Here is a 17653-nt window from a genome sequence, read left to right on the forward strand (position 1 = left end):
GCCCACTACAAGTTTCTTAATAGATATCAACTTTATGTAATATTTATTTTTGGCGCTCATTTTTATTCTTAATTAATTAAACCCTAATAATTAAGCATAAAACACATAAAACACATAATATTCACATAATTCCTTTTCATTTCTCCAAAATGAGTCACAAAGGTTAACCTAGACTATCATGTCAATATTAATGCCTAGCCTAGAAACACGGGCATTACAATTCTCTCCCCTTAGAATGATTCCGTCCTCGGAATCACACATCAGCAAACAAATACGGGTAGCGACTCATCATGTCACTCTCTGTTTCCCATGTGAGATTTGGCCCATTCGTATGTTTCTAACGCATAAGCACTAATTCGACCATTTTATGTCATAACTTCCTAGTCTTACGGTCAACGATTGCCTCAGGTTCTTTAATCAACCTCTTGTTTTCATCCAACCTTAATTTAGAAATGGGAATTATGTCGGGCACATCTCCCGTAAAATTTCTCAAATAACACACATAAAAGGTATTATGAATACCCTCCAGTTCTTCCGGTAATTCTAGCTTGTAAGCTTGATTCCCGATCCTCCGAAGAACTTTAAATGGTCCAATAAATCTTGGACTCAACTTTCCCCTTCTACCAAATCTTATAAGTCCCTTCCACGGCGAGACTTTAAGTAAAACCGAATCTCCAACTTCGAATGATATCGGTTGTCTTTTCTTGTCAGCATAGCTCTTTTGAGCAGCTAACCTCATTTCCCTAATCACTTTCAACTTTTCAGCAGTCTGATGGACTATTTCAAGTCCCATAAACTGCTTTTCCCTAGCTTCCAGTCAACATGACGGCGTTCGATACTTTTCTCCATACAAAGCGTGATAAGGTGCCATCTAGATGTTCGAGTGGAAACTATCATTATAGGAAAATTCTACTAGAGGTAAGTGTTTACCCCAGTTACCTTGGAATTCCAGGGTACATGCTCTCAGCATATCCTCCAATGTTTGAATTGTTCGTTCGCTCTGACCATCAGTTTGTGGATGGTAAGCTGTATTCAAACACAACTTGGTACCCAATTCCGCTTATAGACTCCTCCAAAACCTTGAGGTAAAACGGCTGTCACGATCGGATACAATCGTTAACGGAACACCGTGAAGCCTCACACTTTCCTTCACGTAAGAATTCGCAAGTTTATCCATAGACCATTTCTCGTTGGCTGCTATGAAATGCGCACTCTTAGTGAAGTGATCAACGACCACCCAAATCATGTCGTGACCGTTCCTTGTTCTGGGCAGTTTAGTCACAAAATCCATGTGATATCTTCCCATTTACCCATGGGTACCAGCAAAGGTTCTAAACTCCCATACGGTTTCTGATGTTGTGCCTTAACCCTAGCACAAGTTACACACTCGACCACATACTTTAGCAACATCGAGCTTCATCGTCGGCTACCAGTAATAGGGTTTTAGATCCCTATACATTTTTGTACTGCCGGGATGAATCGAGTACATGGTCTTGTGAGCTTCTTCCATCAGAAGATCTCTTACTCCTCTCATCTTAGGTACCCAAATCCTATCCTTGAATACCTTCAGTCCTTGACCGTTTGTATCAAACACCAACGTTTTGCCCAAACGTTTTTCATTTCGGTCATTTTTCTCTAAAGCTTACTCTTGAGCTTTTTTTTATACTTTTCACCATGGTCGAGACAACTTCAATTCTCAACGCTCTTGGTCGTTTCTTTTCAAGGTTTACCTTTCGACTGAGAGCATCAGCAACAACATTTGCTTTACCAGGGTGGTAAAGTATCTCACAGTCGTAGTCCTTGAGTAACTCTAGCCAGCACCGTTGCCTCATGTTCAATTCCTTCTGATTAAAGAGATATTGAAGACTATTATGATCAGTGAAAAGTTTGCATTTAGTACCATAAGGATAGTGCCTCCCGATCTTTAAGGCGAATACTACCACTGCCAACTCCAGGTCATGAGTGGGGTAGTTCTTTTCATGCTCCTTCAATTGCCTCAATGCATATTCTATCACCTTATCCCTTTGGGTCAGAACACAACCTAACCCAACTCAAAGGCATCACCATAGACTACGAAGTCATCAACTCCTTCAGGTAACGAATGAATTGGTGCTTCACACAATCTCTTCTTCAACTTCTCAAAGGCTTCCTTATGCTTCTCATTCCAAGCATAAGTAGCTCCTTTGTGGGTCAAAGCTGTTAATGGAGTAGCAATCGAAGAAAACTCTTGGATAAATCTTCGATAATATCCAATTAATCCTAAAAAGATTCTAATCTCCGTAGGACTTTTTGGTTGTTCCCACTTCATCACAGCTTCAATCTTTGATGGGTAAACCATTATTCCTTCTTGGTTAACCACATGACCAAAAAATTGGACTTCTTGAATCCAAAATTCACATTTGGAGAACTTTGCATACAGCTTCTCCTTCTTCAGGACTTCTAGCACCTCACGCAGATGCTTTTCATGCTCCTGCTTGCTCTTCGAATAAATCAAGATATCGTCTATGAATACTATCTGTGACAACCCGAAATTTCTATTCTGTACAACATTTCAATTCAATAGAAGTCAGAACTGTTTCTGCTAACTTTCAAGCTTTTAGGAAGAAGTTTGAGGGTTTATAGATTAGTACTTCAGGAGATAACAGGAGAAAGGATGCATTAGGGTTTATTGTGCAACAATAATGTCCCAAAACTTCAAAAGTGTGGAGTTTATGGCCTAAACTTGGTGTTTACGGCCGTAAACCCCAAGAGTATATATATGGCACTTAGCCATTTTATTCACTTTTTCACTTTTCAAGAACAAAACTCAAATCCTCTCAAGTAGCATCCGAGTTTTCCTTCTAGATCTTCAACTTGTAAGTGTTTCTAGCCCTTTTAAGTTGATATATTACTTAATCTAGTGATCTAACACACTTCCATCCGTGAAATCATTCCAAAAGGTTAGATCTTCAAGTTTCACCAAGAACACCAAGAACATACACTAGTGTTCTTGGACTTTTAGCACCTTTTCAAGCTTCTAACTAGTAAGTACTTCTATCATAGAGTAGTATAAGGCTTGTTACACTTCTAAACATCAAGAAATCACCAAGGAAACACAAGATCAAGGTGTTTACGGTCCAAGGTGTTCTTGGACCGTAAACCCTAAAAAGGGTGCCAAAGTGTGCCCTAGCCCCTTCTAAGCCTTGGAAACTTGCATAGATCCTTACCTCATTGTGCTTGGGACTCAAAACAATCAAAATACCAAAACCATATGGGTTTACGGCCGTAAACCCAAAGGCAAATGGTCCAAGGACCGTAAACTCCAATTAGGAGTGAAATGGTGCCCTAATCACTTCCATAGGTTTATACTTCAAGTGGAAATGCTTCTAATGGCTTGTAGAGCTTCAAAACAACAAATGGTCAAAGAAACATGAGTTTACGGCCGTAAACTCATGGGTTTACGACCGTAAACTCAAGGAGTTATGATCACAAAACCGTAAACTCCAAGGGAGTTTACCCTTGAACCCCAAACTCAATAGCAAGGTCCTACAACACTTAGATGCAATCCTTATGACTTATAACACCTAAATAAGGTGTTTTACGTGTCCTAAGAGGTCTTAACCTTGTTAATTAGTTGTATAAAGACTAATTGGATACATATATGTGTTATTATATGTTAACTAGGATCATTGTGTGTGTACAAGTCTTCACTTGACACTTAGCATCCTACATCATCCGATCATCCAAACCACCCACTACAGGTGAGTTCATACCCCTTAATCAATCTTTTAAATGATTTTAAATGCTTTAATGGGGGGGGGGGGGGAATACAAGTAGAAAACAGCATGTTATAGAATCAATCACATGTGATTTATAACTGTGTTTTCAACCAACTGATCTCACATACTTCAAAATGTGATAAACACAATGGTTTTCAGTCCTGTTATACTTTATTATCAAATGAATTACTTTGGAAGGGTTTTATAAAATGACATCAAGTCATCATTATTTATTGTTTAAAACTCTTAAATGTTTTACAAAACCTCTTTCATCTTATTGTTAAAACCATATCTATACACTTATGTTTCAAGTATATATGTATTGATATGAGAGCTTTCATTCTTCATTCAGTTCTAACACTCTTGGGTAGCAAGGGTGTATAAACCTACTTGGACACTCAGCTTACATTCCAGTAAACTATTATAGGTATAGTTTAGGGGATACAAACATTATTCCTATTACAAGGAATTACACCAGAGTCAGTTCATTCATGAGTCTATACTAATACATCAATATGAAGAGATACTAATACATCAATATGAAGAGATACTAATACATCAATATGAAGAGATACTATTACATGGATACTTTTACATAGATACTTCTACATGAATACTGTTACATAGATACTATATGATGAGATACATTTACATATTATATGTGTAAATACTATTATATATGTATGGGACTAACCATTCTACGCCCAGCTGTTAGCTACAGAGGGAAAATGCACATCGACGGATGTCTACGGTTAATACTATTTGGCATCTTCCATGTCGTGGTTATCCTAGTACCAAAGGATAATACTTAAATGATTATATAATTTCCCTTTTACTTTTATTTTGTGACACATTCACATAAACGATGAGGTAGACTATATATTTATAATAATAGTCACATGGGAAAACTTTCATTTACACAGAAATGCAAACTTCAAAGCATTCGGGTCTTGGTAGAAGACTACCTTTTATACTAGTAGGAAATATGGGATTTTCTAGGTTTTCACACTTACATCAAATGTTTCATCAACAATTGCATGTCTTTCATATTAGCTTTCCAAATTAATGACACCGTAATACTTATGAATTCACCAGCTTTATGCTAATCTACACTTTCAAAATAACTTGTATTCTCAGGTCAACAGTAGACAGGTACGATGACCAGGTTTTGAGAAGACGGAGCACAGAAAATACTCGTTTTTTATTTTGATTACATATTTTGGTGTCTTATTACAATGAAAGAACACACATGTATTAAAACTTTACTTTTAATGCAATGGATGATGTTGTTGCTTGTTTACTACTTTGCACTGTTATGATACTTTACATGACGTCCTCCACCCCCGAACGTTTCCGCCGTTCTTGGTTTTGGGGTGTGACATTATCACGGATTTATCAAGGTATGGTTTACAAACCCTGTTCATCAAATCCATGAAAGCTGCTGGGCATTGGTTAATCCGAACAACATAACCAAAAATTCATAGTGTTCATATCTTGTTCTGAGCGCAGTCTTCTCGATATACTGCTCTCTCACCTTCAGTTGATGGTATCCCGACCTAAGATCGATCTTAGAGAAATAGCTCGAACCTTGCAATTGGTCGAACAGGTCATCGATCCTCAGCAACGGGTACTTGTTCTTTATCGTCGCTTTATTCAGCTCTCTGTAATCGATGCACATTCTCATGCTCCCGTCTTTCTTCTTTACAAACAACACAGGGGCTCCCCAGGGCGATGAACTAGGTCGAATGAAACCTTTGTCCAATAACTCCTGAAGTTATGTCATAAGTTCTTTCATCTCTGTTGGTGCTAATCGATACAGTGCTTTTGCTATCGGCATTGTTCCTGGTAACAAGTCGATACGAAATTCTACTTGTCGATCAGGGGGCAATCCGGGAAGATCTTCGGGAAAGACTTCCGGATAATCACACACCACCGGAATATTCTGCACCTCCTTCTTCTCCTTCTTAGCATCGATCACGAACGCTAGATATGATGTACATCCCTTGGCCAAACACTTTCTGGCTTTCATTAGGGAAATGGTTCCAGAGTTTACTCTGCGTTTGTCTCCATACACCATAAACGACTCTTTCCCTGGCGGGTTTACTTTTACTATCTTCTTCCTACACAATATCTCAGCATCATTGGCGCTAAGCCAATCCATTCCTAAAACTATGTCGAATCCATTTAACTCGATAGACAATAATTCCTCGTGGAACTTATTCCCATCCAAGTCAGTGAGGATATTTTTCATACGATGGCTAACAGGTACAAACTTGCCACTAGCAATCTCGACTAATAAGGCATTAACTAGTCTATCTACAGGCAAAGCTAGTTTTCTACCAAATTCATGCGATATAAAGGAGTAATTAGCTCCAGAATCAAACAAAATTTGGTCAGGCAATTCGTTTACGAGAAAGGTACCCGAAGCGACATCGGTTTCTTCTTTCACGGCTTCAAGTGTCATCTGAAAGGCTCTCGCCTTCGGCTTTGGTGGTAGATTGGGCTTTGCTGCATCCTTTACTTCAATTCGGCTTAAGTCAACTGCTACATCGAACTTGGTTCTCTGAACGACATAACAAACTCATCGTAGTCGGACTCAATTTGATATGACCACTAGGGTCAGAATAACAATCATCTTCTTAGTCATTACCGAAACGATGGTAACGACAAACTAGAATAAGACGGAATCAATTACTAGTTCCTTGGTAACCTTGTGACTTTCCCTGATCCAAGTGTGAGTCCTGTGCTTCCAGTAGTATAGATCTCTACTACTATTCACACCTACTCATACTCGTCCCAAGTACTGTCTCGCAGTCCCCAAGTCCTAAAATCACAAAACAATTTAACACATACTAATGTGTCCAATTAATCATAAAATTTTCCTAGACTCTACTAGGACTTCTTCCACGTGTATCTTCAATCATCAATTCTACTTCAACTTGGTTGGTGATGGAAATTCCAGACGATGGAATAACTTCAAGAATTACACCAACCATTCATCATCCTGCCAATCGGAGGTGTACTTCAGACGTACCGTACCCCTCTAAACGTTCCGTTATTTTATTAGACATATTCTAAAGGCAAGATACCATTCTTACGATATCTCCTGATAGGTATCATTCACTATCATAAGCTTTTCATTTCCTCCATCTACTCAATTCTCTACGAGTCTTCACCATAATGTTTTGTACACCCAAGCAGACGTTCGGTGTACTGGGCGAGAACTTAAGATATGAAAGCTTTATTTACGATCGACGTATAAATTTCCTTATCACTTCGAAACGTTTACATGTTAGTTCTAATCTCGTAATCATACGCTTAGAATCCTACACACATAAGGTTTCCAGATCCGGTTGGCAACAAACCATATATCCGAACATATAATAGCATCATTATAGCTATAACACAAAACATTTAGCACATAAAAACATTTTAGGCATCCTTCCTAAAATAAACTAGTGCTTGTGTCAATTTAGGTGTACTACCTAATATATAATAGACACACTCAACTCACAATCATCGCTTGACATTCTAAGTTTAAGTCTAGAAATCCTACAAATTCCTAGTTCGCTTAAACTAATGCTCTGATACCAACTGTGACATCCCCTACTTTCTCGGCCAGAAAAGACCGAATTAATTTATGCTTTTTAAAATAAAATCAGAGAAATCTTTTTAAAAGATGTTGCGGAATTGGTCCCCAAAACAAAACATGATAAAAGTTTATCAAAACCTTCTTTAAGAAATATATAGTTTCATTTCATATCAAAACCTCGGGATGTCATGTTCCGATACAGATCAAAAGCATAAACAAGACATTATAAGCCTTTCAACAGTTATTTACAACTACTGGCCTATAATCCAAAAATCTCTCATCGTCCTCCGACTATGCTCAGGGTCCACTACCTGTAACATAAAAAGCTGAGTGAGTCAGGCTTGGGAGCCTGGTGAGCATACAGGGTTTTCAACCCACAATACTAATAAACTTATTAAGTTCACCAATCAACAATAACCCTGATTACCCGTTCCCGTTATCCTCACTTTACGTCCCTAAACAATTATCACAGGGGACCTAGCCTAAAGAATATCATCGGGATGGACACTACTGCTAAGGGGTTTCCTCAGCCATACATGTCCTAAAGGCAACCATGAGGGGATGGAGTACAGCGAATGAACACTCTAGTTCATTACACCTACAGGTTGCGGGCCTGCCAGTGTTCCACTGGACTGTCTAGAAAGTCCTTGGTCGTCATCCAAACTCCGCTAGATGACTGGATCTCAAATCACATCGAGGTCTCTCATCACTTTTATTTTATCACACATCACTATCTATCCATGTTTTACCCAACATATTGGTAGATAAAAATACATATACAATTTAAAACTTGTATAAAACATCAATTCAACAGTCACCTCAGTTAAACAATTAATATAATTACACGTAGCACGTATTTCATATAAAATACTTCATATCTAGGTGAAAGATGAAGGTGACTATACACTCACTTGATTTGATGAAAATCGGGCAGCAATTCGTTTCCTAAAACGTTAGTTTCTAATAAAACCGGGAGTTTTATTCAGAAACCAGGCTTTGCGAGGGTCGGGCTTTGAAACCGAAAAGATAAATTTTCCAGGCTTCTCGGGCATTCCGGGACGTGTTCCGGGCGTTGGAAATGATCTCGGGGCGTCGGGGGAGGTCAAAATAACCAAAATATTGAAAATGGGGTAAAAATGGGCAATTTCCCAAAATTACCCGGGAAGGCTCGCATGCCTTCTATTTATAGGCTGCGAGGTCCGAAGTCGATTGATCAGAAGGGCGAGTCAGCGAGGCAGGTGGCAGCAGCAGCGAAGGCCACGTACTCGGATCCGGAGGAAGACACGCATCGGACACGGGGCGCCCTCGGATTGGACCTGCAAAGCGAGGATGCTGAGTCAGAAGCGAGGCGCGTCGGACGTGCATTGGACCGCTGCTCGGACGAATCAGAAGGCGACGCGTCCTCGACTGGGTCTTCGGATCGGACACGTGGCTCGCATGACTCACCGATTTCGGACACGTGGCACGTGACTAGCGAAGGTGACGTGGCATTTCCGGGTGAAGCTCATCCATGCGAAATTTCTCGAATTTTGTGCCAAAATCTTCTAAAATTCATAACTTTCGCATACGAGCTCCGTTTTTTACGTTCTTTATATGCACGCGTAGGTAAAATAACGCTCTACAACTTTCGTTTAGACTTCGTCGGCTAATTTTGACTTTAATTTTTAAATTATTATTTTTAACAGACCGGGACAGGAAATCCGTTAAAAATTCATAACTTCTTCATCCGACGTCCGTTTTCGTCAGACTTTTTACCGTTGTGCTACTAATGACGAGACCTTCGATTCTCGTTTAGGTCGTGTCGGCTAAAAATCGCTCGATCTAAAATTCGAGTTTTTAGCTGTCTACTACTAAGCTGAAACTTCGAAAAATCATAACTTCCTTATACGAAGTCAGATTTGGGCGTTCTTTTTATACCTACTCTCGGTTTAACGAACACTACAAGTTTCGTTTAGATCACTAAGCCAAAAAGTAGTTTATCGAAAACTCACTTTTTACGACATTCGGCACCGTGCCGGTTTTGTCGCGAAACTTCGACAGGTCATAACTTCTTCGTTATAACTCGGATTTCAGCATTCTTTATATATCCGTAATCCTTGTCACGCCCACTACAAGTTTCTTAATAGATATCGGCTTTATCTAATATTTATTTTTGACGTTCATTTTTATTCTTAATTAATTAAACCCTAATAATTAAGCATAAAACACATAAAACACATAATATTCACATAATTCCTTTTCATTTCTCCAAAATGAGTCACAAAGGTTAACCTAGACTATCATGTCAATATTAATGCCTAGCCTAGAAACACGGGCATTACAATAATTAAGATCCGATAGGCAGTGAAATGTGTGGTTTCCGCCTTACTTTCTGTTCCTTTTTTGGTTGTGGGCTTAGGGCAGATCCATACATTCAACTGTTTATTCTATCTGGATTATATATAATTTGTATTTACTAAGTGATCGCAGAAGGAACGGTTACAGTTATATTCCTCATTAAGAAAATATAGCATTTTCTGGAGGAACAAGCGAACTTTTCCAAAGAACAAAGAATATACTTTTTATAACAAAAATAATTATGAACTCACCAACTTTAATGTTGACACTTTTTCAAACCACTTCGGCGTTGTACCAATACGAATATACTTTTTAATGTTAACAAAAATAATTAACGGCGTATTTGACAATCTTAAAAATATGCATTGAAGTGGTAGCAACGATTTCAATATTTTATCAACCGCGTTGTACCAATACGAAATTACCAACAAATGTAAACCGTTTGCCAACCAAAAAGCATGGGAAGTTTGTCGCAATTGTCCAAAATGGGACCTTTATTCGGAAACGGCGCATTCGTGATCTACCACCGCTTCCAACAAAAGGCCGAGAACATCCGAGGCGGACATTGGTGTTAACCTCGACCTCAATGATGAGTTCGACGCCACCGAAAGGGAGGGTCCACCGGACGTCCAACTTCGTCGATCACCAGAAATGGACAAAGCGAGAAAGGGGGCGTCTTCTAACGGAAAATCAACCAACGAGGACGTACTAGCGGAGAAAATCGACAAAACTCTAAATTTTTTAGAAAAAAAATTGATTCAACGGAGGAACAATGTCGGCGACAATTGGCACTCACCGATCTTCAAATTATAAACACGATGCCGCAACCGAATCTCGACCCGAAAAATTTAAAGGTGTTTATGAAAATTCAACAAGAAGTTCTCGACAAATATCACAATTAGATTCTATGTTTTTTTAGTAATTTAAATTTAATTTTCTAAGTTATTTTTATGTTTTTTTAGTATTTTAGTTTTTATTTTCTATGTGTTTTTATGTTTTTTTAGTAATTTAGGTTTAATTTTCTATGTTTTAAATTATGTAATGTGGTTTTAATTAATATAAAATATTTTATTTTGTTTTTATCTAATTTAATCATAAAAAAAAAAGATAGTTGTGGAGTGGTGTCTATTTCCTATGTCTAGTGGGTTGGTGGTGAAGATGACGTGGCGGCGCAGAGGTGACACCACTTTTTCGGTGGATTGGTGGTGATAACTCCCCACACCTTAAAAAAGTTAGAGTGCATACCGAGCCAATTCATTCGGTTCCGACATCATTCTAATCTTTTTTCTTTTTTTTTTTAATTAGAGACTTTTTGTAATAATTAAAAAAAAAAGTCAAATATCTCATTTTAGCTTTTTTTTTTTTGTGAATATCTTTGAAAAAACAGTTAAAGAAAATATTAACGGATAATTGAAGTCAAATGATCAAATCAGTGAAGTTTTTGTCCACGGGGAGAGCATATCCGTTGGCCTAATTTAGGCCATGATTGAAATGGTAAAAAATATTACCGTTACTAACCCCATTATTCAACCACATGACATCAGCTTCCTTGAAACAACTCCTCTATTTTCGCCATCTTCTTGGTCGTCAAGAACAACAAGAGAGTGTTTGCAAATCATCCGATCCGACAATCAATAACTTGAAAATCACGGATTGATAATCAACAATGTGGACGAACAAAGACCCTACGAATTTCATACCAAGAGGGTTTCCATTTTCCACACCTCAATGGAAGAAAAACCGGACTTTTTCTTCGAATTTGTATTCTTCTCCGCCGTGTGACACCAGGCAACAGCTGAAGCCGGCGTCGGAAAGGAAATGGAAGCCGCCACAGTCTGACAATAATGTTAATTTCTCCAATGCCACCCAAGAAGTCCCCGCCGGCGATTCTCCCTACTTCAGAGCCAAACATGTTCAGGTCTTTCCTCATCAAAGACTACAATTCTTTTAGGTTTCTTGGTTTTATCTTTCTTTTAACTTCGGAATTGATAGTAAAATTACCTTATCATCTTCAGACTTAATCAATTAGAATCAAGAAAGAAGAGAATATATACAGTTTGACTTTTGGGGTCAAACTCAAACTTAGTATTTAGTTCACAAGAGAAAGAGATACAAGTTGTTTCTACAATTTTCTTGACAGGTGGTAGACAAGAATCCCAGCAAAGCGGTATCTTTGTTTTGGGCTGCCATAAATTCCGGCGATCGAGTTGACAGTGCTTTGAAAGACATGACAACAACAATGAAACAATTAGATAGATCAAATGAGGCAATTGAAGCTATCAAATCTTTTCGTCATTTGTGTCCACTCGAAGAACAAGAATCTCTCGACAATATTATGCTTGATTTATACAAGGTACATTACATAAACATTATCAATTCAATTCACAAATTAATCATAACCCATAAGAATTGTGTCTAAAAAAACTCTGTAAACATGTTTACAGAGCTCAGGACGGGTAGAGGAGCAGATACAATTGCTTGAATTAAGACTGAAGCAGATTGAGGATGCTTCAATGCAGAAGATGAACAGAACAAGAATTGCTAGATTTCAGGGTAAGAAAATCCAAATCACAATGGGACAAGAGTATTCAAGGTTATTGGGCAACTTGGCCTGGATTTACTTGCAACAAGATAAGTATAAAGTAGCAGAAGAGATATATAGGTATTTTGAAACTATATTCAAGATATTAATTTCTTTTTTGTTGCCATTTTTCAGATTTAGGGCTCCTTATTGAATTCGCACTTTTATGATGCAGAAAAGCGCTTTCAATGGAGCAAGATAAGAACAAACAGTGTAATCTGGCGATTTGTTTAATGTATATGAACCAGATGACAGAAGCTAAGTTTCTGCTAAATTCCGTTGAAGATTCTACAAGAGGTGGAAGACAGATGGATGAATCTTGCGCCAAATCTTATGATCGTGCGATTCAGGTGATGCTTGAGTTAGAATCTTGCAAGCGTCATGAACACGATGCACATTTTTCTTCGTTTCTTAGTAGAAACAAATCAACGGATTCCATGAAGGAGGAGGAGACACATTATCTTTCTCCATCTCCGACTAGGGGCACACCTATTGTGCCATTTACACAACCTCGAGAAAAAGCAGGTTTCGATGGAGGGTGTTTCCGGAAATTACAATTTGGGCAGATTGCAGAAAACAACGATCTTGAGATGAAATTCTAAGAAAAGTTGGGCTGCTTTGATGGAAGAAGAAGAGCATATGATGAAAATGTTGATTGCTGGAACGTAATTGGACGAAAAGGTCGAATCTTTAAAACTTGTTTTCACAGGAACGAGGATGATAGATGGCGTTAAAATATAACTTTTTCTACGGTAAGATTGTAAGGCTTGGACCGCCCGCAGTCTCCTTCCACCTCAGCATGAACACCGCCCCTCCACTGCGGTTTGGGTGCGGTGGAGGCCGCACTGCGGTGGTCCATGGCCCGCACTCCCTTTTCTCTTTCTCCTCTTTTACTTTCTCTCTCTCTCTTCTCTCAACCAATCTATCTTTTTTTTTTCTCTCCTAACCATTTTCCCACTCCCACATTTCGGTTTCAAATCGATGAAATAAGAAAAAATATGAGTTGGTGTCTACGTGGTATAGGAGGAAGTGCGGTTTCAGTGGCACCACTCCCTCCAGCCTAATATATAAAAGATTCTTGATTTCTGTAGTTGATTTAAGTTTTGGTTTCTATTTGCATATAGACAAAATTGCAAAAATGGTCCCTGTGGTTGGCAAATTTATGTGCTTTTGGTCCAAAACGAAACGTTAGTGCACCACTGGTCCAAAATTGATGCCCTTATAGTTTGTTTTTCCATTTTTTTTATTATCTATTTTTATTCAAAAAAAAAAACCCACCACCACTTAAACCTAAAAGTGATTTCGGCAATTTGTTTTCAGCCTCCACACCTTGAAGTCACTATAGCCGCTCGCCGCCAGATGCTGCCACCTCCCCTTTCGTAGTCGGCCACCATAATCATCGGAAAAACGTGCTCGATGGGCGGTATCCGGTTTACCACCGCCAACACTTCTCTGCTACAAATCTGGTTTTCCACAACCTCCATTCTCGCCGTCAACCTTCAACATCGCCACCCACCAGAATTCATCCAAATCGAGATACAAATCTGGATTGAGAAGTTCTCCGTCTCTCTGTTCTGTCTCTTATGTTGTTACCACTACCAGATCTGTGCATAAACAAAGTTAATGGAGATGAACACCGGTGGTACAGAGGGGCGACAACTATCATCAACCACCACCACCTGTATTGCTATAAAAAAACCATCACCGCTCATCTGGTTCTCCATTCGAAAATTGTGTTCATCCAAACGTTGATTAACCCACCTACAGTCCCTCCCTACTTCTCCCTTCCTCTGATTTTGACAGGTGATATGATTTCTATAACAATTTTCGATTTCTAGATCTTGGAAAGGGAAGGTTATGGACTTGGAAACATTTCCAGGTTGCCGATTCACCCATGCATTCGCCAAATCTAGGGTACACAAACCTAGACACCATATACTTGAATAAATCGTCATCTTTACATTAGGGTTCATCTTGGTGGTGATGATACAAATGGCTGGAATAAAATATTCAAAATAAGTGGAGGCTGTAGGGGGTTGTTCGGCTGGTGTGGTGTAGGTGGTCGTATGTGATGTAGGTGGCTGTTGGTAGCGGTATAAGGGTGGTTTATGGAGGTTCCTGCAAAGGTATTATATTGGGTGTCAAAGGAGAACGGTGGTGTTCCGATGAGGAGGGCGGTCCGTCGGTGGTGGTGACCAGGTGGTGGTGGTTCCAAATATTAAAAAGAAATTAGGAGGGGTGAGGTGGGTAATTGACATTTTTTTTCTTGGTTTTTAATTAAAATAATAAGAAATTAATAGAAAGAAAGTTAAAAAAAAAATTAATTAAGGGCATGTTTGTCATTTCAGGTAGGGTATGGACCAAAACTACACAATAATGCCAACCATAAGGAATAAAAGCCATAGAAAAATTCAATTTTGGATCAATGATGCACCAACGTTTTGTTTTGGACCAAAAACACATAAATTTGTCGGAAAACATTTTTGCAATTTTGTAAAAAAGATACCTAATTCTTGTCGTGTAAAATGTTCAAGGTTTGAGACTAAGGGAGTGATTGCATGTATATTTAGAATTATGCAAATTTATCAAGAAATCCAAATAGCGAAATTTGATTGGCTGTTGAATTGTCAACGTGTCACTCTTTCTCCAATAAAGCTTATCGTTTCCCGAATCCCAACGAAGACATTACTTGTTGTATCTACTATCCAGTATCTACTACAACTACCCAGTTGTACATTGTGGTTAAATATCAGTACGTTTTATTAACAAGAAGAAAGATCTACTTGGCTTATCCGCTGATTATCCATGGCTCTTCGAGCAGCTTCTCTTCTTCCATCTGCAATTTCCGTTCACAAGGAGGTAAAAGAAATGCGGAAAATTTGAGTAAATTTTGTTCTATTTGGTTATTGTGGTCTGATTTTGTAATGTGAAACAGGGGAAGTTGAATTCTTCTCTCAAGGAGAGTTCATTCAATGGAGCTTTCGTCTCAAAGAATGTCAAATCTGATTTCAATTCTCTTGTAATCGGAACAAAGGTAATGTCTGAATGACTGTATGTATCATTTAAACTCGAATTTGTAGAGATTTACTTGAATTGTTTAATGGCTTCCATTTTCGAGACGTTTTTGTGGTTCATACGAACTGTAAACAAACCCTATCCGCTTCCATTTGAATTCCAATTCCTTTGAATAAACCCATCATGTGTAATTAATTGTATCAAAACTAGACTCCATTTTTCCTCAATTCCATTTCTTGATCACAGGAGCTTAGAAGGAAATCATCATTTGGACCAATTCGCGCTCAAACGGCGACAGTAGCTCCGTCGGTAAACGACGCCGTAGCAGACGGCAAGAAAACACTCGGGAAAGGCAACGTAATTATTACCGGAGCTTCTTCTGGTTTAGGTCTAGCCACCGCAAAAGCTTTAGCCGATACTGAAAAATGGCACATCATCATGGCTTGCCGGAACTTTTTGAAAGCCGAGAGAGCCGCTAAATCGGTCGGAATTACTAAAGAAAACTACACCGTTATGCACCTCGACCTTTCTTCCCTCGAAAGCGTTCGCCAATTTGTTGACACATTCAGGCGCTCCGGTCGACCCCTTGACGCACTTGTCTGCAACGCCGCCGTGTATTTGCCCACCGCTAAAGAACCCACTTACACCGCCGACGGATTTGAACTTAGCGTCGGTACTAACCATCTTGGCCATTTTCTCCTCGCACGATTGTTGCTTGATGACCTCAAGAAATCCGATTCCCCCCAAAAGCGTCTCATCATCGTTGGCTCTATTACAGGTACTAAATTATTCTTACAAAATCAACTCCAAATCTTTAAATGAAATCTTTGATGAACTGGGTTTTTGGATGTTAGGAAACACGAACACTTTGGCCGGAAATGTGCCACCGAAGGCTAACCTAGGGGACCTGAGAGGGTTAGCCGGCGGGTTGAACGGGCTGAACAGTTCCGCCATGATCGACGGTGGAGAGTTCGATGGTGCTAAAGCTTACAAAGATAGCAAAGTCTGCAACATGCTGACGATGCAAGAGTTTCACAGACGATACCATGAAGAAACTGGAGTTACTTTTTCGTCCCTGTACCCTGGTTGTATAGCTACCACCGGTTTATTCAGGGAACACATCCCGTTGTTTCGACTTTTATTCCCGCCTTTTCAGAAGTATATCACTAAAGGATATGTGTCTGAAGAAGAAGCAGGAAAACGGCTAGCCCAGGTAAGGATATGTACAACTATTAAAGCATGATGTACAGTTGATCAAGGTTCTGACTTGTGACTAATTTTCAGGTGGTAAGTGATTCGAGCTTAACGAAATCGGGTGTGTATTGGAGCTGGAATAAGAACTCTGCTTCATTTGAAAACCAACTCTCGCAAGAAGCCAGTGATGCTGAGAAAGCTAGGAAGCTGTGGGAGGTTAGTGAAAAGCTAGTTGGTTTGGCTTAGATTCAACGACAACAAGAAAGTCATAGTCAAAGTCAAAGTCAAGAAAGTCAAATCCTATGGAATTGATGAGTTTATACTTTAATTTGTTAAACTTAAATATGACAATTTATTTGTATTCGCCTATTCGGCACACATAGTTTTGTTGGGAGTATAATGGTGTATTGGTGTAACCTTGATATGGTGCAAGCGGAATTATAATTCGAACTAGTCAAATTGATGCAAGGGTTACCGATTATTGTATAGTGGTATCATAGTATCAATATCACTATAAAGTCTGTATGTATGTCATATCATATACATAACATCTTTGTCATTACCGACATATAGTCGATCACTCGAAGCTGGTCTATGAACGAATGGATTGGATCGACTTGGAAAGTGGAAAGATTTGTACAAGTTATACGTTTCATCACCACATTGTGGAAAAGCCTTAGGCATGAATATCTTAGATACACGTGACTCGATTGCTAAAATAGTATCTCTCCCTCAAAAAACATGTTTTTTTACCGACGCACAAAGAAAATATTTTGTTGCGAATGAACAAGATATTGAGAATTGTCCATACGTAAAATCATAATTATTAATACGAGCATTTTCCACATGAAAGGAGAATCTTTTGTTATAATAGAAGCAGAAGTGATGTGGATTATTCAAGAATCGAAGTTGATTTGCTTTATAAAAAGAAAATCTCAGTGAACTTCTATGAAATGATTTCATGAGATTCAACCATTAGTTATTTGTATAAATAGGCCCTTACCTCTTCAATTTTTCGGCCATCACTTCCCTCAAGAGCATAGCTGAAATTATCTTTCTTTAAGTTTCCTATTGCCAGGGTTTGGGTGTTAACCATCAGAGGCACGAGATCTCTGATGCTTGCTTCCAAGAGCTATTGAAGAAGGTTTTGATTAGTTATTTACAACAATAACTAAA

The 17653-nt window shown here is 38.8% G+C and overlaps 2 protein-coding genes across 2 annotated transcripts; both read left to right on the forward strand.

The window, feature by feature from the left end:
• Positions 1-11230: 11230 nt before the first annotated feature.
• Positions 11231-12993, forward strand: LOC145166144 (protein SULFUR DEFICIENCY-INDUCED 1-like). The gene is made up of 4 exons (XM_079085079.1): positions 11231-11605; positions 11828-12040; positions 12132-12349; positions 12444-12993. Exons 1-4 carry the CDS (start codon positions 11354-11356, stop codon positions 12868-12870), a joined length of 1110 nt encoding a protein of 369 aa, XP_078941205.1. The 5' UTR covers positions 11231-11353; the 3' UTR covers positions 12871-12993.
• A 1959-nt stretch (positions 12994-14952) lies between these two features.
• Positions 14953-16945, forward strand: LOC145166143 (protochlorophyllide reductase-like). Its single transcript, XM_079085078.1, has 5 exons — positions 14953-15127; positions 15204-15302; positions 15530-16061; positions 16138-16496; positions 16568-16945. The coding sequence occupies exons 1-5, from the start codon at positions 15074-15076 to the stop codon at positions 16721-16723; spliced, it is 1200 nt and encodes a 399-aa protein (XP_078941204.1). The 5' UTR covers positions 14953-15073; the 3' UTR covers positions 16724-16945.
• The last annotated feature ends 708 nt before the right edge of the window (positions 16946-17653 follow it).

Source organism: Lactuca virosa, chromosome 3 (genome assembly GCF_052849685.1).
Source record: "Lactuca virosa cultivar CGN04683 chromosome 3, Lactuca_virosa_CGN04683_v6, whole genome shotgun sequence".
Lineage (NCBI taxonomy): Eukaryota > Viridiplantae > Streptophyta > Magnoliopsida > Asterales > Asteraceae > Lactuca > Lactuca virosa.

Excerpts from the sequence above, each read along its gene's own strand:
- LOC145166143 (XM_079085078.1), top strand. The coding sequence starts at position 15,074 with ATGGCTCTTCGAGCAGCTTCTCTTCTTCCATCTGCAATTTCCGTTCAC. Across the intron at positions 15,128-15,203 it reads CAATTTCCGTTCACAAGGAG|GGGAAGTTGAATTCTTCTCT; the intron begins GTAAAAGAAATG and ends AATGTGAAACAG. Across the intron at positions 15,303-15,529 it reads CTCTTGTAATCGGAACAAAG|GAGCTTAGAAGGAAATCATC; the intron begins GTAATGTCTGAA and ends TCTTGATCACAG.
- LOC145166144 (XM_079085079.1), top strand. The coding sequence starts at position 11,354 with ATGTGGACGAACAAAGACCCTACGAATTTCATACCAAGAGGGTTTCCA. Across the intron at positions 11,606-11,827 it reads TCAGAGCCAAACATGTTCAG|GTGGTAGACAAGAATCCCAG; the intron begins GTCTTTCCTCAT and ends TTTTCTTGACAG. Across the intron at positions 12,350-12,443 it reads GTAGCAGAAGAGATATATAG|AAAAGCGCTTTCAATGGAGC; the intron begins GTATTTTGAAAC and ends TTTATGATGCAG.